At 38.7% G+C, this 25,228-nt stretch overlaps 1 protein-coding gene across 1 annotated transcript in view; it reads right to left on the reverse strand.

Annotated features, from left to right (window-relative positions):
* The window catches only part of LOC107585950 (rhombotin-1), a 59,481-nt gene extending 35,236 nt beyond the window's left edge, over positions 1-24,245 (reverse strand). The window contains exon 1 of the mRNA XM_016273141.1: positions 23,610-24,245. Within this exon, the coding sequence (XP_016128627.1) occupies positions 23,610-23,631 (22 nt within the window). The 5' untranslated portion in view covers positions 23,632-24,245. The remainder of the gene's footprint in view (positions 1-23,609) is intronic.
* Positions 24,246-25,228: the final 983 nt, after the last annotated feature.

Here is a 25,228-nt window from a genome sequence, read left to right on the forward strand (position 1 = left end):
TCAACACTATAGATCATGACATACTCAGATTGATTACAAAACTATACAGGTATTTCAAGGGCAGGCTTTAAGATGGTTTAGATCCTACCTGTCCGATCGCTACCGCCTTGTTCATTTAAATGGGGGGTCATCTCAATTATCACCAGTAAAATATGGAGTGCCACAAGGATCTGTCCTAGGTCCTCTGCTATTTTTTTTATATACATTTTGCCCCTTGGTAATATTATTAGAAAATACGGGATTATTTTCCACTGTTATGCTGATGATACTCAACTATATCTCAACAAGACCAGATGAAACTTCTAAATTACGGGATTAGTTTCCACTGTTATGCTGATGATACTCAACTATATATATCTCAAGACCAGATGAAACTTCTAAATTAAGCTAACAGAGTGTGTTAAATGTAAAAGATTGGATGACCAATAATTTTCTCCTATTAAATTCGGATATATAATATTTCCCATGTTACAAAAACAGCATTCTTCCATCTTAGAAACATTGCCATGTTACGAAACATGTTACCCGTTTCTGATACAGAAAAGCTAGTTCATGCATTCATGACCTCTAGACTGGACTACTGTAATGCACTGCTAGGTGGTTGTCCTGCATCTTCAATAAACAAGCTACAGGTGGTCCAAAATGCAGCGGCTAGAGTCCTTACCAGGTCAAGAAAATATGATCATATTACCCCAATTTTACAGTCTCTGCACTGGCTACCCATTAAGTTCCGTATCAGTTACAAAATATTATTACTTGCCTATAAGGCCCTTAATGGGTTAGCTCCTGCGTACTAGGGGTCGACCGATGTGTTTTTCAAGGCCGATGCCGATTACAGATCAAGTAGACCGATAACCGATATTTTGAACCGATATATGTCTGGTGTAAAAATGAAAATTAATGTCAATTAATAAGGGCTCTGACAAAAACTGCCTTCCCTAGTGTTGGTTGAGTGTAGTACTCCCACAGTAAACTTTAGTTTTTGGCAAACAAAGGGTTTACCATTAAAATTAAAACATGGAAGAAATAGCTTATTGTGATTATTTTTAAACAAAAAGTTGTAATTGTTATTAGGGATGCTCCGATCTGCCTTTTTTGTCTCCGATACCGATACCTAGGGTTCGGTATTGGCCGATACCAGTGAAGTTTTTTTTCCCCTCATTTAAATAAATGTACAATTTATACATGTGGAACTGATAATATACTCTGTGTGTGGAACTGATAATCATTTTCACAATCTACTAGATACAGACTACTTCATATAAAAAGAAAAATAAAAAATATGAAAAAATATAGGCCTATGTATATTTATAATCTGACAATTTATAAACTAGGCTAGTCGATAATTCGGCAGCAAAAGCTATTCTAGAAAAATCAGTGCACAATAAATTTGAGAAATCCAAACATTTAGTGAAAACTATTTTGTGGGGAACAAATAAAAGTGTTGCACTAAATATGGTAAAATGTTACACATTACATTCATACTTTTTAATAAGGCAACAACATATGAGATACGATAGGACAAAACAAATACATTGCATCACGAACTGTTTTTATACAGTCAACCCTCAACGGACACCTTGGCAATTGAATCGCCATTAGCTAGTATATTTGTTTACTCGCCAGACTGAAATTATATATACACACACAATGTTTGTAAAATGGTACAGCTTTTTATCTGAAAGTACTCTTAATATCAGTCAGTCAAGCATTGTAATATGATAATCAAGTATTATTTAATAGAAGTTTAGTAATTAGAATTAAAACTTGGTAACCATGAACTTAGGACTGGTGCTGGTGCCTTTTTGGGTCATTCAGTGTTCTTGTAAAAAAAAAAAAAGATAATAATAATAATAAATAATAATAATAATATTATTATACGAATTCTACTAATAAGAACAATATAAAAACGCACTAAGGATTAATGAGCTACTGGATTCATGAATATTAATCAGGTTGTGCGCGTTCGCTCGAACTGATTCGCTGAAATCAAAACAGGGACGATACTAGGTGAGCACCAGCCAATGAGTTCCACCTACTACAGGAAAACCCGGCAGTTCTTAAAAGCTGAAAAATTCCACAGGATTTATTTTTACAGGAAAATACAAAGTATATCAAGACTCTCGCTCGCTCGCACTCTTTGCTCTATGTGAGAAAGCAATGGCGAGTCGTGCGCCTTCACACTAGAAACATTACACCAAATACACAAACACAGGTGCGCTGCGCATCCATTCAAATGAACTGAAAAATATCACAGATCGCTTGACGGAGCGTGAAACTCTGAAATATATCTGTGCTAATCATATACTCAGCCTCAAACTCACACACTGGCGAGTAAAATCTGAGAATTGATTAGCCATTGGCTAATATTAGACAGCATTTAGTCGCCCAGAGTGAAGATTTAGTCGCATATGCGAGTGATTTACTCTTAACCCCTGACTACTACAACAATTACAACTTTTGTTTAAAAGAATAATCACACAATACGCTATTTCTTCCATGTTTTAATTTGAATGGTAAACCCATTAAATAAAGAGTTTGCCAAAAAATAAAGAGTTTAACTCTTTAAAATAAAGAGTTTACTGTGGGAGTACTACACTCAACCAACACCAGGGAAGGCAGTTTTTGTCAGAGTCCTTGTTATTTTCAATTTTGACATTAATTTTCATTTTTACACCAGACATATATATCGGTTCTCGGTCTACTTGATCTGTAATAATCGGTATCAGCATTGGCCTTGAAAAACACATATCGGTCGACCCCTAGTCGAACCTTCTACACCCGTGTTTTGTTCTCAGAGACACCCGGTAGGTAGCAAGTAACAAAACAGCATTAAACTTAACTAGAAGATAAAGTCCTCTTTGCAAAATCATAGACATGCATTTACAAATCAAGTATAATGGGAACACAGAATGATCTTGGAGAGAGCTTTACGGAGCTGACTGCTATAACCAAACGCGACCAGGGTTTAAACTTTAAAGGCTGAACGAATGAGTGACAGCCACAGCGGAGAAAAGAGTTTGTGTGAACTTTAATGTAAGGACTTAAATATTCATATGTAGCTCACATTAAGCTATCGTATGGCTTCAGAAGTAACAGAATTCGCACAAATCGAGGGGAAAAAAAAATAAAAATTTGGATCGGCTCTCTGACCGATACCCGATCCGAGAAAAATGGCACTATCGGAGCCGATACGAATATCGGATCGGCACATCCCTAATTGTTATAGTAGTCAGGGGTTAAAAAAAAAAAAAAAAATCTTTTGACAATTTTTCCTTGGCCAAACCCCATTCCTCAGCCATACCGGTCACACACACCCAGTTTAAGAGCAGTGTTTTTCTTCTTGTAATCAAGAGCGCTTTGTCCTCCTAATTAAAAAAAATAATAAAAATTAAGGAGCACCTTCTGATCAATAATTCGCCTTCCTAATATGAGGTGAAGTGATTTACAGGGGCATTTTCTTTTTACCTTTGCAATGGCATCATTTTCATCTGTCAAATTCAAAAATGTATGTTTATAAGCTTTTAAAAATTTCTATTTAAAACAATATAATAAGTAGAATAAGACAAATAAGTTACCAATCATGAAATTAGTATTAATGAAAAATGTATTTGTACTACAGAGGTGGCACAGAAGAACACAAAAGTGGCTTGTAGGTACATTCAGACATTCAATGAGGCTCAGAGGTGGCATGAGTGCAATGAAATTCATGTGGAGATTAATGTTTTAAATAAAAATTTGAATACAGAAATAAAATTTAAATAACTGCAATTATACCTAAAAAATGAAAAACCGCCAGCAGGTAGAGGCAAATCACGGAATCATTCATTCAACTGATTAGTTTGAACAGCTAATTCATTCAGGAATGAAGCAAGTGACTCTTTATGAATGGGTAATCATGAAATCACTGACTCGCTAGATTCATTCAAAAACACTTTCATTCATGAATGAAACCCCGCTGTGTTTGCTTTTGAGATGTGAAGTGGCTGAGCTGTTACTATATTTGGAACTATTTTCATTGATGAAAGCGCAAAATCAGGCAGTACGTGTTTATTGAACTGTTGTATTAAATCAATATCATATTTGCAAACTCCTTGAATAATTTACAATCTGTCACTCTTCTTATCGCGATCTGTGGGCACACAGAAAATGAGTTCTTAAGACTCAAAAGCATGTGCAAATGATAAGTTCCGTCATCGGTCATCGCGTTATAAGCGCGGAACCTGAGGGAAGTAGAATTATTATTAATAGCCGCAATCCAGCGCCTGAAATTCAAGACCTGCTCCGTGTTCTCTGCTAATAACCCGACTGTGAATGATGCGAGCGGCATTATGTTGTCAGTAGGCGTTTCCATTACAGATTTGCGCAAAACTGGCGATATTTTCTGAAATGACGGCGTTTCCATTAACCAATGTTATGCGGCTAAAACTTAAACTTTTGCCTCTCGCGATAAGTCATGGCAACGGATTTTGGTGGGATTTTGGCTATATTTATTCAAAGGAGGCTTATGCGTGTATCTTTACAGAAGCAGCAAAGAGAGCCCCTTCAGAAACGTGCGTGGCGCGGCTGGAATAAACCATAGACTGTATAAAAACAAACAAGCATTGAGTGGCCGCAATCAGCTTCAGTGGCCGTATCAGAGCCCCACTGCACCGCAGACATGTGCAGTGTAAATTGTCTAAGCATTAATAGTAGGGAAAGCCCCTTATACTGGAGCGCGGCCACTTATGAAGCGTTTCTTGGAGGTTATAGTACATTGAAGGATCATATGACTTTTTACATACGCCATGTGACCTGTAAATGCAAAAAAGCCATTTCCATTGCAGTTTTGCGAATTAATCCTTTTGCGCATTGCCTGAAAAACCACCTCATGCGAGAGCGTAAAAACTTTTTTGCGATATATGGCCATTTTTGCGAAATTGATGCGTTTCCATTAGGCGTATTTTCAAGTCGCAATTTGCTCAATTTGAAGGGTAATGGAAACGAGCCTAGTGAGAAACTGCAGCCGTGGCAGGGAGGATTTTTGGTGTGCTGACAAATAATGCTATCTATCAGATTATGCTACCAACAAATCGTAAGAACATCGGCAGAACAACAACAACATCATGTGCGACGGAAAACTTTCATCCCCGAGTAGTATGTACGTACATCATACTGCACTAAAGTAATATATTTCTGATAATTTCAAGCTAACCCGAACTTATATTTTGACGGGTTGTCATGAAGAAACTTGTTTCTGTAGGTCTATGTAAATGATATGAAGATAGTTTTACTCGAATGAAACTGTCAAATGCTCATTAAGCGACTCTTAGAGGGAGTCAGAGCAGTTCTGGAGATGTCCTCATGTAGTGATACGACAGAAGCTGAAATCACCGTGAGCATCGCAGACTTTGTATGTAAATGGCACAGATGCGCGGTGTTTTTTTACACACAGACACGCAGAACATGCTGGATCCATATTTAAATAGTATTTTTGCGGCTTAATATTTACAGATACTAGTCCATATTGCAACTATTTAAGTGTACTGACTTTTAATTCATCCAAACTTTGACAAATTCCGTGACATTCTGCGTCATACAGTAAACTCCATTTATATGACTGGATTCCGCGATTCCGTCCGCGTTTTCCGCATCGCAGAGATCATAGATAATATTGAGGTGTTTTGCAACTTCAGTGTAATGTTAGTGGACTGGGATCTATTGCAACTTAAGCAACGTCTGCTGCTGCCTTACCTTTGAGAGACAACTGATGCCTGATCACTGAAGCAGCTCCAGTTAGCAAGCGCTTTTGGAGTGAGAGTGAATTCCGCATTGATTGGTCGGACTGGTGACTCCCAACAAATCAGCTGGGTGGTGGGCGGAGACTGCTTTAGGCCACAGAGTGGTGAGTTCTGACAGGCTGCATCAGAGCCAAATAGCGCATTTCAAAATTAAGTTATTTTATCGGCGAATCTGTTTTGAAAATGACCGATACCGATAATCATAAAAACACTTAATGTCGGCACCGATAATCAGTCGACCCCCACTGCTTACCTAACTAGACTTCTACCACGCTACAATACATCACCCTCCAAAGGTCACAACTCTGGACTTTTGGTAGTACCTAGGATAGCAAAGTCCACTAAAGGAGGTAGAGCTTTTTCGCATTTGGCTCCCAAACTCTGGAATAGCCTTTCTGATAACGTTCGGGGTTAAGACACACTCTCGGTTTAAATCTAGATTATAGACATCTCTTTGGCCAAGCATTCAAATAATGCATATCATAATCTTGCACTGCAGTTATATCTGATCAAATGCACATTATTCTTTAGTTTGGGTTAAACAAATTTAGCTTGGTTGGAACAGCAGCTACACTAATTAGGTCTCTATTTGTTTCTGCTGGGATTGACATCCCGTGGTAACTAGGATTTACACAAGCTTCAGTCTGGATCCAGAACACCTGAGAAGAGATGATGCCAACCCCTCATAGGACCTCAGATGATGCCAACCCTGAAACATACAGAACTACCACATTTTGCTATAAGTTTGATTGCATCATATAATAATTGCTGTTAGTGTTCGTCTGTTTGATTACGTCTTTGATTTTTCTGTACATTTCTGCCATATGTACATTGACAGTCACCACTGATAAGCTACCACTAAATATTGTAGAAACTTAATTTGCTGTAAAGTTGCTTTGCAATGATTTGTATCGTGAAAAGCGCTGTACAAATAAACTTGAATGAATTTTAAAGTGTCACTTTTCTGAGAGGGTTGTCAAAAGCTAAAGCACACAGCATGATAATGTAAATGAATCAAGTGCCAGATCATTATACCAAATATGCATGACAACTAAATTTTAAGACCACTGCATTGTCCTAAACTTTATCCTAAACCAAAGCTTTATGTTAGCTCCAGCTGTGCATAGGAGCCTGTTGTGAGCATGTAAGCTGCGACCATGGCAATCTGGACTAGAATTTGTCAGCCAGCCACCGTGGAGGTTAATGGGGAACTAAGGCAGATGTCCTGCTATTGTCGGTGTGAATCAGTTCCTTTCAATCAGTCCACATTACTATAATTGAGCCTGTAGACACTCATTCTCCTTTACTGCCAAGACAAAACACATCTGGTAATAATGTCAGGTAGAATATGCCAGCTGAAACACAGACAAACGAATAAAGAGCTTGATCATAGTTGATAAGTCCAAAGCAGAACTGTCTGAAACATTGATTCATGTGTTCGGTGGACATCATGCAGCACATAATGGGAGAACAGAATTCGTTCAGCTGTAGCTTGTGGGTAAATTAAGGTAAAGCAGTTGTGGATGCAATTACATCTTTTCAAGACTGCTCTGCATGTGAAATCAGGCCGGTCATTGCTTGCTATTAGTGTTGTTTTTGGCAGCCTGTTTTAAATTTTAGTTTTAGTCTAGTCTTTGTGTGAAGCGGTCATTTTAGTTTTTATTAGTTTTAGTCACGTTCATACTCTTTTTAGTCTAGTCAAGTTTTAGACAACTAAAAGTCTGAGCATTTTAGGCTTATTTTAGTCAGAATTATCCATGACTATTTTAGTCTAGTTTTGGTCAATGAAAATTGTATTTTATTCTCTTTTTAGAAATGCAATTCTATTTAACCCAGTCAATAGTGTAAGTACCAAGTAGTACAGACTAAACCAATTTTCTTTTAGCCAAACCCATTTCAAACAAGGTTATCTTATTATTGTTACCTTATAGACTAAAGAATACATCCATTCCAGACACAGAAGACGCTCCGATTTGAATTTACAACCGAACATGTTAGAAGTACACACAAATTTAAATAAAGACTAACCCTGGCTGGCCGGCCATCGGTCCCTTTCTCTGTGTCAGACCTAACTTTGTTTTTCGTCTTCTAAATCAGGGTTTCCCAACCGTTCATACTCTTTTTAGTGTAGTCAAGTTTGTCAACTAAAAGTCTGAGCATTAGTCAGAATTATCCATGACTATTTTAGTCTAGTTTTGGTCAATGAAAATTGTATTTTATTCTCTTTTTAGAAATGCAATTCTATTTAACCCAGTCAATAGTGTAAGTACCAAGTAGTACAGACTAAACCAATTTTCTTTTAGCCAAACCCATTTCAAACAAGGTTATCTTATTATTGTTACCTTATAGACTAAAGAATACATCCATTCCAGACACAGAAGACGCTCCGATTTGAATTTACAACCGAACATGTTAGAAGTACACACAAATTTAAATAAAGACTAACCCTGGCTGGCCGGCCATCGGTCCCTTTCTCTGTGTCAGACCTAACTTTGTTTTTCGTCTTCTAAATCAGGGTTTCCCAACCTTTCTTTAGTCGTGGCACCCTTTGGAAATTAACAAATGTGTGGCGCCCTACAAAATTAATTGTCACGATATTTGAATTTCTAACTTCGATGTGATAATTTGAAAAGTATAGATATTCGGTACAACAGGGAAGAACTACAGATTATAAATGTCACAGATATTTTTTATATTATAAAATGAAATGTCTATCAATGGTGGCAATCAGTAGGCTAATGTCTAATGACGAGACCAATTTATATGACAGATTTTGATGTAGGCTTTTATTCATATGTAAACATTGTGAGATAGCTAGTTATAATGGTAATTAAATGGTTTTGCTCACTGTGTATTTTTGATTTTACAGCTGGGTAATTGTTGCAGTAGCACGAGATAGCTTGATTTTAAACTTTGAATTGAATAAAATTGACAAGGAGGCTAAGCAGTTAAAAGAACAAATAAAGAAATTACTAATAGCACACAATTTAAAAATTAAAAAAAAAATCACGATAGGCCTACAAATGAAATAAATTGCTTTAGTTTTTCGGGTACACTCTTAAATAAAGGTGCTTCACGATGCCATAGAAGAACCTTTTAGTCTAAATGGTTCCATAAAGAACCTTTAACAGCTGAAGAACCTTTGTTGCAAAAAGGTTCTTCAGATTATAAAAAGGAAAGAAAGAGATGGTTCTTTAAAGAACCTTTGACTGAGTTCTTTGTGGAACCAAAAATGGTTCTACGGCATCGCTTGAAGAACCTTTTGAAGCACCTTTATTTTTTAAGAGTGTAGGTCTAACACAGTAGGGCTATTAAGAGTTTTAATTAAAACAATTTTTTTTTACCAATTACCCAAATAATGTTTAATCCTAGAAGGCGATTATCATCAGAGGACACATGAGCATAACGGTTAGCAGATCAATGAATAAGATGAATGAACAACAATGCCAATTTACCACACCATTACAGCACAGTAGAGCTATTGCAGACAGAAACAATACTGTACTACATTAGAAGTTTCCGGTCAGCTTGATTTGAGTGGACTTTGCTGTTCCGATGAGCATGAACGGTATATGAGTGGAGCACTCACATGGGCCGTGGGCGACTGAGCGGAGCGCACACGCATGGAGCGGATAATACGCAGAGCGTCACACCATGTGAAAGTGAAACCCGAGCAGTGAACTAATTTTCGGCAGCCGGAATTTAAGTGCATCTTTAATTATTGGCAACATTAGAAATGGATATTATATAATAAATGCAGTGTTTCTAAATAATGCCACGAGTGGGGCTTGAGGAAGTGACGTCGCCTACGTCTGCACAGTGCGACCTGATGCAGCCCCTGAAGTGAGACACAGGAAACAGAAATACTGCAAAAATAATAATAATAATGGTTCTTTAAAGAACCTTTGACTGAGTTCTTTGTGGAACCAAAAATGGTTCTACGGCATCGCTTGAAGAACCTTTTGAAGCACCTTTATTTTTTAAGAGTGTAGGTCTAACACAGTAGGGCTATTAAGAGTTTTAATTAAAACAATTTTTTTTTACCAATTACCCAAATAATGTTTAATCCTAGAAGGCGATTATCATCAGAGGACACATGAGCATAACGGTTAGCAGATCAATGAATAAGATGAATGAACAACAATGCCAATTTACCACACCATTACAGCACAGTAGAGCTATTGCAGACAGAAACAATACTGTACTACATTAGAAGTTTCCGGTCAGCTTGATTTGAGTGGACTTTGCTGTTCCGATGAGCATGAACGGTATATGAGTGGAGCACTCACATGGGCCGTGGGCGACTGAGCGGAGCGCACACGCATGGAGCGGATAATACGCAGAGCGTCACACCATGTGAAAGTGAAACCCGAGCAGTGAACTAATTTTCGGCAGCCGGAATTTAAGTGCATCTTTAATTATTGGCAACATTAGAAATGGATATTATATAATAAATGCAGTGTTTCTAAATAATGCCACGAGTGGGGCTTGAGGAAGTGACGTCGCCTACGTCTGCACAGTGCGACCTGATGCAGCCCCTGAAGTGAGACACAGGAAACAGAAATACTGCAAAAATAATAATAATAATAATAATGCGACTAAACGAGACGAAATAACAGTCTCGTTTTGGTCAACGAAAATGAAGAGACATTTTAGCATAGTTTTTATTTTGTAAACCACATTTAGTCTCATTTTTATTCATCAACAATATTGCATTATACATTTATAGTCATCGTCACATGACCAGCATTTGTTGCGTCTCGTCTTCGTCACGTGATAAAGGTTTGTTGACAATATTTAGTCCATTTTCGTTGACTAAAGCAACACTACTTGCTATGATATAATTAATACCCCAGAAAAGTTTAGATGAGGACTACATTTTGACTGGAAAAAAGATGAAGGAAGGAAGGAAGGAAGGAAGAGGAAGAAAAAAATAAATAAAAATAAAGAGATCAGGGCTGGCATGACCAATGCGGACGGTCAGGGTGTGCCGTTCATTAATATGATGCACTTTCACAAACTTTAGCAACCTGCTGCCACTAATAAGGTCCGGTGAAATGGAGCAATGCTGCTCCCTTGCAGTGACCCTGGCACTGCCCGGGATAAGGGAGGGTTTTGTCGCCAGGAATAATCTTTTCACGTTACAAGTGTCCTGACCCCTGCTGTCGGCAGCCACTTTCCCCAAGCATAATTACTTCTGAGCCGGCCCAAATGAGGCAGCCACATTAGGCCTGCAATAACACTGGCCCGGCTTCAAGCACAGCAGAGTGGGGAGTCTGGCTAGAACAGGGCGTTTCTTTTCTCCAAGCCCTGGTCGTCACTTCCATCATGTCAGAGGTGCATTTCTTACACTCGTAGTCATCTTCTAGAACCAAAGGCCTTTTTTCGACCCTTTTTTTTTTTCTAGGATGAGATTGAGAAGCTTACTAAACACATTGTCAGCTTCTGGTGCCCTGCTAAAGCTTTGGCTAACAGATGCGATTCCAATTAATGGATAACTTCATTAGCTTGTGTGTGTGTGTGTATATGTGTGTGTGTGTGTGCGACAGGGGTTAGAAGAGTTTCAGAGAAACAATCAGTTCCTGCAGAGTGGGGAGTCTGGCTAGAACAGGGCGTTTCTTTTCTCCAAGCCCTGGTCGTCACTTCCATCACGTCAGAGGTGCATTTCTTACACTCGTAGTCATCTTCTAGAACCAAAGGCCTTTTTTCGACCCTTTTTTTTTTTCTAGGATGAGATTGAGAGGCTTACTAAACACATTGTCAGCTTCTGGTGCCCTGCTAAAGCTTTGGCTAACAGATGCGATTCCAATTAATGGATAACTTCATTAGCTTGTGTGTGTGTGTGTGTGTGTGTGTGTGTGTGCGCGCTATTTATTTTTTGCTCTACACTTTTTTTCTCCTATTAATTTTAATTTATTCACATGGGGGTAATTAAAATGTATCGGAGAGATATGCAACAGCTATCTAATTAAATTCATTACTGCTTATTTTGGAGACGTGCGAAAACTGCCAGTGTTATTGCAAGAGGCGTTCGCTTGCTAGCATAGTAAGAAAACAGCTCTGGAAGGTGAGTTGTCGACAGACCAAAATCAGAAAAGCTTGTGCGAATGGAGGGGAAGAATACACCCGACTCAGGGGTTAGAAGAGTTTCAGAGAAACAATCAGTTCCTCGATAGAGAAAGAATAGGGAGGTGCGTGACCTCACATCCAGCCAGTCAAGCGTCACCCATCTGGAAGTTGTTCTGTACAGTAGGCCTGGAGTGCACGTTTGTTTTAGGTCTTCATTTAGACTGAGTTCGGAGACTGCAGCCTCTACCCACCCATTTAACTCCACCAGAAGGAATAAACTGTCAATATCCCCCGCTGATGAATGACTCTTCATATATGAACTCAATTCATTTTTCCCCTTTTCCCACAGATTGCATTTGCATCTGAATAAAGGAATAAATCCATCTATTCTCCATCCAGATCTTCAGACTTTGAGATTAAAAAAGGGCAATCTGCTACTTCATGACTCCTGGCAAGAATGTAACCATTACCACCGTTAGAGCCTCTTTCCGCCATCCGTCGCACAAAGATGCCCCAACACTTTTTAGCCAACATTAAAAATGCATTTGGCTAGGTATAAATGTAGGCCTTCTAAAGTTTGTCACTCCCAAGGTTAGGGAGTGATGTATGAAATTCCCCTCTCCCTGGCAATTACTACACATTTAGCATTTCAAAAGATATGCCAGGAGACAGGTGTGCCATTCAGAACCATGCTGCAAGGTTGAAAATGGAGGAAACACCATGCAGCACAACTCCATTTGGGCCCTGTTTAGAGCTGAATAATGCAAATCCACCACGGGGGGTATTTGTTTGGTGTGTGGGGCCTCTGTGACACTCAACCGCTCTCTCGGATGCCCATCTCCTTATGGGGTAAATAATGAAGCAGGGTTTGGGTTGCAACGGTTACCTTTCATTTTCCCAGGTTTTTTGGTTTACTGTACTAGGCTTAATCAGGTGAACATTCTGTGGTGTTGGAAGTACGTTAGCAGTCATTTGACAAGCTGTAATGGTTAGTTTCCCAGACATCGGAGAATGAGGACTTCAGAGCTTGTTTCAAGCATCAAATCGATCTTCAGAAGAGACACTTTTTTCTTATTCTTAGGCCCCGTTTACACTAGTGCGTTCTTTTAAACCAGCTTTTTAAAATGAAAACGATCCTCATCTACACTGGCGTTTTCACTGCGATTCAGAAGCGATCTCGGTCCACACTACACAAACGAAATGCAAGTCACATGAACATTCATGCAGGTATACCCGTAAATGTATAGGTAGATGCCCTATTATTTAGTTGGCGGACATGTCTACGTGCTTGGAGCAGTCGAATGGGGAATGCACCTATACATATCTATGCGTACAAGAATGAGCATGATGTTATGGTTTACACGGTCATCAAGGATACACAGACCGAATGTGGGCTGCCAGGCCATCATTTTCAAAAGTCTCAGTTTTGGTCAGTTTACACTGAAACGCAACCCAGGAGTTTTCAAACTAAAACGGAGTCTGCAGCCTTTTAAAAAGTCTGTTTTCCAGGGTCAAAAATGCTGGAGTAGTGTAAACGACAGGTGTAACCGTAGCAAAAGTTATGCGTATTAAAATGAAAACGAATTAGTGTAAATGTAACCATAGTATCTCAAGCCTGTGAGTTTGTGTGTGCGCGCGCGTGTGTGTAGTTGGTAAACTGTTAGCTATACGTTTTACTTTAAACATGACAAGACCTTCTTTTGGGAACGTCTCCATTAGGGAAAAAGCAATCAATTCTCATCAGTGCACAAATGACAAATACTGCCAAAATATTTTAATTTATCAGCACAGAATATTTATCTTCCTTGGTCTTTGCATATTTTTAGATATAGATTACTTTTCCATCAGCTAGCTTATGTAATGCATAGCGATTATGCATTACATTTTACCGTTTAAGTATTCTCTTGAACTACACTCTCTTTAAGAGCACATCATTGTTTATGTAATAACAGCTGTTTTGTGTAAAAATATTTAGAAATATTTGCCTTTCATACTGTATATTATAATATTATTAGTAACGCATACATTCACTTGTAGCATACAAACCATTTAGTGTTTTAAATGTTCTTTTTTTAAAATGTATAAAATCAGCCATTTATTAGTTATTGGCCATAAGATGAAAATAATTAGATTGCCGTTATGAACCAGAATCTTCCTCTCTGGATAAGGTTTGGGTTAGTTTCTAGTCATTGTAATTAGCTTTAAATAACATCAATGTCCTCATTTAAATGACAACACTCAAGTAAACTGGAGTCTATTCTAACCTTCTCCATAGCAGCATTAAGAGCGCTATGACTGAATGACCACACCATCCAAGGTTATTGACATTACTGGAGAATTCAAGAGTTAAATCGAATGGCTGCTCCATTATAAGCTCCAACCGTTCACGGGAGACGGCCACATTTAAAAGCGTCAAGAAAGGGTAAAATCATCGGCTGGCAGATAGGGGGCTGGACAACATTCAGCCTGTGCTCAGTTTCCAATTTCAATTAAAGCTGATCAGAGTGGCCAAGCGCTTGGACCACAGCTGCCACTCTAATGGATCAGAACCCTCACTCTGAGCATTGATTAAATCAGCCTCACCAATACCTTGTCCTTCCCCTTTAAGGAACAATACAAACTAACCTGCAATCACTGCCTTTAATTAGGTATTCAAGATTTGATTTATTTATCGAAGGTCGGCCAATGAGTTGTGGAATTTAGTATCTCATTAAGTGGACTGAGTTTCCATTTGCCAGCCCCCCCTTCCAGTGCTTTATCTAATAGCATCCTCTTATGTTGTGGCTTTTTTTTTTATTAAAAAAAGTAATAGATTTTAATATCCATGTAATATTTGGATGGAATGCGTTTACACAAGAAAATAGTTGGAAGAGAGAAATCCAATATAGCCTAAGTACTTTACATGAGGTTTGTTATTATCGGTTTGTGGTGTATATGGAAAGTTTATTGAGCTGGGGGGAGTTTATTATGTTGTCTCAACAGAAAAGGAAAAACACTCTGGCCTACATGTTTCCTATATTTATAACCGTGACCTAGTCAGCATTGCAAATACTGATGAATAGGATTTCTAGATTTAAAAATAAAAAAGGTATTATAGTATCAATAACAAATGGTTTCTCCTTGAACAGCAGAAAATGATGTCATATCCATACAAGTGTGCGCGCGCCCCCCAAGAGGCTACAATCTCCAAAAACATTAAAGCACTAGTTTGAGTATAATCCTCGCTCCAGGAAGGACACATTGAATAATATATTGAACAGTGCATCATTACTCATTTCAGAATTCATCTCGCTTCACTCCGCTATTCAGTAATCTTCAATGGTTCCATTACAAAACACAGATGCACATCAGCTATGAGGACTACAACTTCAACAGCTCTGTGACATGCTGTGTACATGCATTCAAACATGTTATAAACATACACGGTAAATATATTCTGCACATGCAAACCAATTGCACACAGACGTATAACATGCACACGGTAAACATGTACCCGCACAGGTGTGCACACATGCCCACGTACCTACAAAACAATCCAAAAAAACAGCGGTTATCAGTGTGTGCCTGCAGTTCTCCAGTAAACACTCTTGCGAATATGTATCTAGGGAGCATTTCAGGAGGGATTAAAAAAGGCCTTCCAACTAATAGGCATAATGGAAGATCAATGTATAGCAAGATGGAAACTCGCATGCATAAACTGACCCTGTTACAATTATGCCACAAGATTCTATTTCTACATTAATCATTCATAACACTCCCTCAAACATTCACAAAGCAACAAGGCTTTTTTTTTGGGTCTAAATACCTTTTACAACCAATGTCTTTTTTTTTCTCTCTCCATCGTTTCATCATATTTGAGTTGGGTGATATTTACTGTATAAAGACATCAAGGCGAGGGGTGCCATATTGGTTTAATTTTTTTTTATAAAGGCAACACTAATGAACGGCTATGATACCTCGAGCTGCACTTTCTAACTTCATTAGAGCCAAATGTGGATATCAGTGTAGGTATCATTAGGAAAGCTTTTATCAAGTTACAGAATGTGATGAGGTTAATGAGGAGTTTATAAAAGTGTCTCTGGTGGACGGAAAGAGCTGGCAGGGAGGACGAGACCTTAAGCAAAGTATGCTAGTCATTTATTTCATTAGCATGGCCACCTGTACTTTTTTTTTCCTCTTTTCTCTCTCGAAAGGCTGAACCTTTTAAAACAAGAAGGTCATGCCAAAAAGTAACATTCCAAAGTGCAGCAGCAGAACTTGGTCGTGAAATTGCGTGCATGTGTAGAGCTGTAAGGTCGTCGCTCCATTCTTTACCTAGTGCTATAGGTCGCAGTCAGTGGTAAAGTAAAACTCCTCGAGCTTCACAGGACAACTGGCGCACAAGACGAAAGATGAAGGGAGGAGGGGGGGAAATATACAAATAAATAAAGGAATGGAAGGAGGGACTGATGAAATGGAGCCAAGTGTGACGACCTGCTGCAAGAAAAGCCGAGTGCGTGTGTGAGGGAAACAGAAAGTGATCGCACACAAATGCAATAGACGAAGCAACTCACCCTTGCAGCGAGACGTGCTAGCGAGAGGTGCAGCGACAAGGTGACACGAGGGAATAACATGGTCTAAAGACCAAAGGAAAGTAAATTAAAAACCACCTAGTGTAAAATCATCAATATTGTAGCTGTAAATCCCTCTTTCAGCAGAGCATATGTACTATTACTTGGAGCATGTCCACTGGGAGAAGCTACTATTGTAGAGAATTCCAGAGCAGAATCAAATTTGAAAAGACACAGACATTTGTACAGACATTGTAGCAAAAGTGGATTATAGCCTATATATTTCTCCTTTTTAAGATGAAGCTAAATTTGGCTGGACCCGATTTGAGTAAACATCCTACTATACACACAGATATTGTTTTCTGCGCCTCTCTCGCTCATGTTCCTTTTTTACTGAATGCTGCACCTGTCTGCATTCGTCTCAGGACTCAAGGTGAAAGATAAGGTTGCTCCGAGACATTTTAAAAGGTAGCCTAAAAATGACAATTCATCTCGCTGGCAGCATGTCTGAGGATGTTATAAAAGGTTTTTTGTGTTCCCAATGCTTCAGTGATGGACTGCATGTCCTTGGAGCTTTTCAAAAATCCCATGTTTATCGGAATTTAAAAACCTTGCCAAAAACTACATTTTTTACACAGAGATATGAGAAGGATTCACAGAAACACGCTGTCATGAGACCATATGGATGAAACATGAGCCTTAGCCGGCTCCCTTGATGTTTGACCGTGTTTAGACATTGGATGCTGATTTAATAAGAGTGTTCACATGTAACACTGGAAGTAAATATGATTGAGCTGGTGAGCATCGTATCTATAACTCTCGCTCTCTCTAGAACCTTCGTCTTTATTCGGGTCCTCTTTGCGTTGCGGTAAAATGATGGGAAATTATATACATCTGCAGTCACTGATGTGCGAAAGCACAAGTTTGATAGTGATCATGTGCCTTGGGATAGAGGCAGAAATGGGTTTGGGGAACTATACGTTAGGTTGATCACATAAGATCTACCGGAATGTGACTCTGCTCGGTAGGGCTGCATGATTAATCGAATGCGATAGTCATGCGCATGTTGATAGTAATGCTGGTTCTGTAATCAGCAGGAAATCATCATCATCACGTGCTTTCAGATGGAGCAGAATTTACTACACATAGCCGTAGTTCACTGACAAGTTACGCAAAAAAAATGATTTGCAGATGTTTATTGCGCGATTCTGAAGTCGAATAAATCGTTCGCGATAACGACAGCTGTTTGCATAGCTTTTCAGTGAACTACGGCTCTGTGAAGTAAATGCTGCTCCATCTGAAAGCATGTGAAAATACCACATTTAATCATTTTTACTCCAAACTCACTTCATAACGTCAGTCGAGTGTTTGAAATAAATCCTTCTGTGAGATTGTGGCTTCTTACACAGAAGACACGCAACATATTTCATAGCATTTAAGCAGTGATAAAGGCAATGCATTATAAATATACTTTAATTTTAATGAAAATTATAATAAGAACTGATAAACCATATGTTGCCGTAGTTGTGTTTATTAGTCACGTTGAATCAATGAAAGCAGTTGAATCTTCTGTTTATTCAGCTGCAGCAATAGGCATTTTCTGGGTTTCTTCTGCGAGGCGTATTTGGAGTTTCAGCGCGAGAGCGCCCTCTGGCCTTTGGATGGAGATTTACTGCTGATCACAGAACTGTGCTTCACTGAAAGATACGCATGACAAATCACTAGGGATGTAATGATTAACCGCGTTTAAGCAGTGATAAAGGCAATGCATTATAAATATACTTTAATTTTAATGACTTTTAATGAATTTTAATAACTGATAAACCATATGTTGCCGTAGTTGTGTTTATTAGTCACGTTGAATCAATGAAAGCAGTTGAATCTTCTGTTTATTCAGCTGCAGCAATAGGCATTTTCTGGGTTTCTTCTGCGAGGCGTATTTGGAGTTTCAGCGCGAGAGCGCCCTCTGGCCTTTGGATGGAGATTTACTGCTGATCACAGAACTGTGCTTCACTGAAAGATACGCATGACAAATCACTAGGGATGTAATGATTAACCGCGAGCCGGTTGAAAATAGATTCAAATCGGTTGAGATGCTAAACAAATCGCGATTCATTTATGGGTAGTTTATATGAATCCATATCTGAGGGGAACTTAGACTTACGGTCTTTAGAAAAGTTTAGATGCATGGCTCTACAGTGCGACCATTTCATTTTAAGGGAGTTTGTAAATGTGATACTGATTTAATCCAATACAATTCAATAAACAAGTTAATATTGAGTGACTTACATTGACTAACACCATTGTCTGATTTTGCTCTATTTCGTCAAAGATAGTTTAAAACAAAGACTGCTCAGCCGCTGCGCATCTCCAATCAAACACAGCGGTGTTTCGTTTATGAATGAACGCGCGTTTTTAAACAAATGTGATTCAGTGATTCATCATTACCCATTCATAAAGACAGTCACTTGATTCCTGAATGAATCAGCTGTTCGAACGAATCAATTGAATTAATGATTCAGTGATAAAAATTAAGACTTGCCTCCACCTGCTGGCAGTTTTAGTTTCATTTTTAAAGTATCTTTTCAGTTATTTAAATCATTTAATATTTCTATTCAATTTTATAAATTTAAAACATTAATATCATCATGAATTTAATTGCACTCATTCCACTTCTGAGTCTCATTAAATGTCTGAAAGTACACCAAGCCACTTGTGTTCTTCTGTGTCACCTCTACAAATTAATTGTTAATACTGATTTCATTTGATTGGTAACTTATATTCCTTACTCTACTTGTTCTTATTCTGTCGTTTTAATAAAATTTTAAAAAGCTTATAAAGAATGACAAAAGATGACACTTAAAGTTAGTCAAATATCACCTCGTAATGGGAAGGCTACTTTGATAAAATTTTGGATTATTGATTAGAAGGTGCTCCTAAAATTGAACGTGCTCCTAAATTGAAGTTTTAACAAGTGCTAAAAAGAAAAGCATAGAGCCCTGACATCTTGCCTCTGTATAATGCATATGAAAGTTCATAAGTTCAGCACTGCTTTGTTCACAGCGGTAACCAAGGAAACGCTTTAAGTGCCACCTGCTGGCAGAGAGTGAATCTGCATCTCATTCAGCTCGTCTGCCATTTGTTTCATGCAGATATTTTTATGTATGGTTTCACAAAACTGAAGTCAAACCATTGTTTTTGCTTCAAATTTCAAAATTATACAATCCAATTTAGGTTAAAAACTGCTCATGTTGCATGTATGCAGCATCTTTGTTTGGCTCATGATTAATTTTAATCTCTACATTTAAAATGGAAAGAGCACAGACAAAGCCTTAGTTTATATGAAGAGATGTATTTTATTTGTGTTACTTATTTGATTTGGGGCTCATTTTAAAATGTCAATTTAGTGTTATTTACATTTACATTATATTTAAATTGTTATTTAGCAGACACTTATCCAAAACGACTTACAAATGAGGACAATAGAAGCAATCAAAACCAACCAAAGGGCAATAATATGCAAGTGCTATATTAGTATATTATTATAATAGTGTTAGATTTCAATTTCACAAAGAAATGTGCAGCATTTTGTCCAAGCAATAATAAAAAGGACACATTTAATTTATAATTAGTCTTAAATCTCATTGTAAAAAAAAAAAAAGAAAAATCGTGAATCGAATCATGAGGTGAGTGAATCGTTACATCCCTACAAATCACAGCTTCTGTGGAATCACGATCTCGATTTCATTTCGATTTAACGTGCAGCACTACTGCTCGGTTTGATTCTCCTCATCCTCGTCCTGTGTCCTCAGGATTTAAGCGACAACCCCACATGAAATTAAGGTAAAATTGTACGGCCAGCGCTCCAATTTTGTACGGTTGAAAGGGATGCATCACCTTGTAATGTTTAACATTTCAACCTCATCAGAATGTGTCAGTCATCATGCATTCAAAATCATCATCCAAAAAAAAACAAAAAAGAGCATTCCAATTTAAGACCACAGAGCAATGACGGATCCCCATGTTGAGGATACATCAGTTGCAGATATATTGAACTGTAATTGCATCAGGAGAAAATGTTTATCAAGTAGGAATTTCTTCAGGCTGAAGCAATATAAGTGGCAGGAACAAGCATTAGGCCCCAAATCCAGGCGCAATATTGCGAGAGACCCAGGGCGAGAGAAACATTGATGTAATTTCAATATTTGAAATTGGCAAGTTTAATTTAGAGTAAGAACAAGCCAATAAGCTGAGAAAATAGCAAATACAAGAGAGAAAATTACCTTGCAGGATGAAAAAAGTGAAAAGACTTAAGGAATGTATAAAAGTAATCTGCAAGTGGAAATTAGAAATCAACCCACAGAAAGGGAAATAACAAAAGAAATATTATGGTCCACTCTCTAAATCAATATAAAATTGCTACAAGACCGAATTACCATGGTAACTCAAGTAAAGAATGAAGCAATTCTTATTATTTCTAAATAAAATTGGTGCCTGAAGCCCTGGGTTTTATTACAGCAGCAGACAGATCAGGGGTCTAGTATTCATTTGAAACATTGCATTTCAAATGCACGTGTTAGGAATGAAGACACTTCATTGGTCAGTCGGCACGCAGTTCTCGTAAATTAAACGAGGAACGCAACTAAGAATTTATCATCAGGATGAAGAACAGAAGGGTGTTCTTTTCTCTTCTCCAGGTTCTTAAGAGAGCCCAGCGATGCGAATGATCAATCCTGAACAAGTCCACAATGAGGACCCAATTATTCCTCCCAATCCAGATAGTTTTAAATACCTTGAAGGGAAAGAAAATGGCTGAATAGCGTACTTCGCCAGAGAGAATTAAAAGTCAACCGAGAGCTTCTTTTATTTAAAGGTAGTCATGAAAAGAGTTGTGCTTGTTCTGTACCTTAACACATTTCCACACTCTCTCAAAATCATGGTAAGAAAGCACAAAAGATAGGTAGTGTCATTGCCTGAAAGCAGTACAGCAAGGATCAAATACAGTGCAAGGACCGCTGATGACAAAGCTGAAATGTGAAAGGGCTGATAATTTTGGAAGGCTGTGTAATAGTACAATAGCAAGGGCGTGCAAAACTATGACAAGACCCACATAGCTCCACTTTCAATTTCCAGCGCTTAGTACGTCGCATAGTACAGAGATATGAACGACCCACTATTTCACATAGAAAAACGTACATATTTTAAGACTTCCTAACAACTCGGTGACTTTTAGGTCAGAAAACTGAAGCAAGCTTAATGTGTAGTAAAAATAGTGAAAACTTTGTATCCTGCTTTCCTGTTGGGGAGAAGGTAACAGGATAATTCTTCTATTCCAGGATGCAGTGACTTCAGAGTTACAGTGAGATTATTTGAAAGCATTATGGAAGCCAAATACAGCTCGCAATTGTACAAATCGCAATGTATCAGCAAGTTTATAAGTACCGACAATCCATTCATGTTTGCTTACACAGAGGCGTATGGATGATGCGAGCGATCATGAGGGTTGTGCATATGGTTGTTTTTTTTTCTCACTAGGCTCAGTTCAATTTCTCTTATTCACTAGCTTCCCTCACTTTGATTTCAGTACAAGATGTACCAAACTATGAGGATACTTTACCTCAACTGATATATTTAGAGTCAGACTATAGCCTTTTATTAGAATCAGACTTATCTGAACATAGCCTGTGCGCGCTCTCTCTCTGTCTGTGTGTGTGTGTGTGTGTGTGTGTGTGTGTGTGTGTGTGTGTGTGTGTGAGTGTGAGTGAATCCCTGCCAAAATCCCAGCGCAGTTGGTCGGCACCAGCAAGCAAAGGGTGAAGCTTTTAGGCAATGAGCAGCAGGTGATCTAAGCTTTTCTGTAAGTCCTAATGCTCCTAAAAGCCACTCTCCCTGCTTCTGTAATTGGGCATCAGTAGTTAATGTAGTATTGACTGCATTACATGCTCCTGTGCATCCTCTCCTACTAATGCCATTTGCATCACCTTGTACATTTACCATATTGCTTAGCCAATAGCTGTTAAAAGCAATCTGAATCATGAATCATATGGGGAACTTTTAGCAAGACAGACATCCAAAGGAGACAATTTACAGTTGAGTTAATCTGGGTACATTAGCGCAACATGGATTGAGCAAGACAGACCAATTTATGTTTCTACGGCAATCCCTTTATTGGTTTTTAGATGGGTTAGTGAAAGGATGGTTGGCTCAAAGAGATATGAAATATCCATTTTCAAATATAAATATGGGTCTGAAATGCAAGCCATTACTTTAGAGGGGAAAGGGCCCCTGGCTAAAACTAAACGTGTGTGTGTGTGATGACAATATTCCCTGAAAGATGACAAGAAAGGCATTAAAGAGATATGAAATATCCATTTTCAAATATAAATATGGGTCTAGAGGGCAAGGCACCACTTTAGAAGGGAAAGGGTGTGTGTCTAAAAGTAAACGTGTGTGTGTGTGATGACAATATTCCCTGAAAGATGACAAGAAAGGCATTTTAGGTCAAAGACACTTTGTAGAGATTTTCTCTCTCAACGGCGTTAAAGAAACATAGTACAAAAACGGGATTACGCAGCCCCAAAAATAACTTTTGGGAAAAAAAAAAAAAAAAAAAAAAAAAAAGTTTATAAACGGTTTCCATAGAAACCAAAGTTTATAAACGGTTTCCATAGAAACCAGCGTGCAGCGTAAATACAGAGACGTGCATCACACATACGCCTATAAAAACAAACATTTACAAACTAAACACGTTTATATTAAACTGGTGATCTAGATGTTATAGTTTAGACCTATCAGTAAAGGTTATGGTTCAAATGCTCTCACCTGCTGTGTGAGAGGGCAGCCGCTGCTGATCAAAAAAATATCCCCGTAACTTCACAGATTTGACCCGAGCGCTAACGTTAACTGATTCTGCGGTGAATAGCAACGCTGGTTCTGCTCTGTCTGCGTCTTTTAAACCGATAATATCATATTTCATACGCGGGTACAGTCAGAGAAGCATGTCTGAAGTGTTTTAGAGTAGCGTACGCGCTTTCCTCCTCATGTAAACCTGACGAACGAACGCATCCGTCTGATATGACAAACGAACTAGGAGCATGAAAGTCCCGTTCGCGGGGAAAATGGACGCTAAATGCTGCATTTCCTCACCGTCCCGCGTTCTTCATAGACGTAAGGAGCAAATGAATGCACTAACAATCATCCGAACACTTACCCTCTTCCTTGTCTAACACCATCGTCCTGAGGAGCGAGGAGTCCGGCTCCAGGCGATCCGCTCTCGGCTCCAGTACACTTCTGCGCGCGCCGCTCGCGTCTCTGAGAAGAAATTGCTTTGCAACAAACAACAAAAATAATAATCGTCCGCGTTGCTGCCGCAAGCTTTAATTACAGGCAGGCTCGTCTGTGTGGTTTTCCGCTGTTCAGAGACGGAAAGCCATGTAGAGAAACGTGTCTGTTATTCTATTGTTTAATGTATTTCGGATATAATATGCAGCGATGTCCCCTCAGTTGTATTCGCGTACGCAGCGGCGCGTCAGTAGCCTAATATCCACGCTTGCAATTAACGATGTCTAAAACTAAAGTGAGACGCCACGGTGCATTCCATGCGAAAACGACTACACTAACTCAAATCTAATTTAAACACCCGTTTAAATTGAGCTGCCGCGAAGAAGCTATTCTCGGAGTAGAAACGTGTTCCTCCCAGTTCTCATTTGCTCCGAAACTGTAACTATATTCAAGAAATCCAATTCTGAGGCTGACAACTCCTAACAGCATGCTCACGCTGCCTTTTCTCACCCAATATATGCGCTCCGCGCGCTCCTGCTACTGAATAAATGCGCGCGCTTCCCAGAGAGCCACGGATTCCCCTGTTAATTAAATCAATTCATTATGCTCAGATCTGATTAGCAGCCCTTCCCCCCTCTTTGAATCAATTATTCAATACACAAACATAATTGCTTGTGCCAGAGGTGTCTAAGTATTAGCTTATTTAACTCCAAGGACACTAATTACCCCTAGGGCAAGGGAACTTTTCTCATTAATTCTGACAAAACACAAAAGCACAGCTAAGGGAAAGTGTGTGTGTGTTTATGTGAAGTGCTCACAGGGGTGTGTGTGTGTGTGTGTGTGTGTGTGTGTGTGTATGTGTGTTCTTGTGAAAACATTTTTGAAAGCATTATGAACAGTTTTCATGATCTAATTTCTTCACATTCTTCATTCTCGCCGTTTATAATATTTCCACTAGATATGTGTGATCGGCTAGAAGACTCACTTTCCATATTCAGATAAACAGTCATTTTGAGAGCAACAACACAACAGATGGGCTGTGTTTTGATTAGCAGTGAGATAGGAGACTGCTTTTGGCTCTGGTAATATAATTGTTAGCTGCTACTTTGCTGATAAAAGTGTTACTGTTTCATGGTGGGCAATTGGTGGGGTTTCACCTGCCCTGCGGAGACTCTTAACCAATCAAGTCAGAGATCCACCCGAGATTAACCATTAGGGGAGATGCAGAGGTTACATGTGCTCTGTTTAACTAGCAAGTGATCTGGTGTGCTGGTTTTTTCTTTACTTTTATTGCACGTCCCTGTCGAGGGAGAGAGGAAAATGTGCCTCGCTTAATGTCTTTGAGATCTGGATCTCCTTGAAGGTGATGAATAGACATAAATTATGAAATCGTAATTCATATCTGCTCATAAGACATTAGGGTGCAAATCATCTATGCCCCCTAGACATTCATTCGTAGTGTAATTCAAACTATAGGCTGTAGCAACCTTAGCAGATTGGGAAATTGCCCTGCCCCTAAAATCCATTGTTTGAGCCTTTGCTCTCTGC

The sequence above is a fragment of the Sinocyclocheilus grahami genome, unplaced genomic scaffold (genome assembly GCF_001515645.1).
Source record: "Sinocyclocheilus grahami isolate Dianchi unplaced genomic scaffold, SAMN03320097.WGS_v1.1 scaffold76.1, whole genome shotgun sequence".
In the NCBI taxonomy this organism is placed as follows: domain Eukaryota; kingdom Metazoa; phylum Chordata; class Actinopteri; order Cypriniformes; family Cyprinidae; genus Sinocyclocheilus; species Sinocyclocheilus grahami.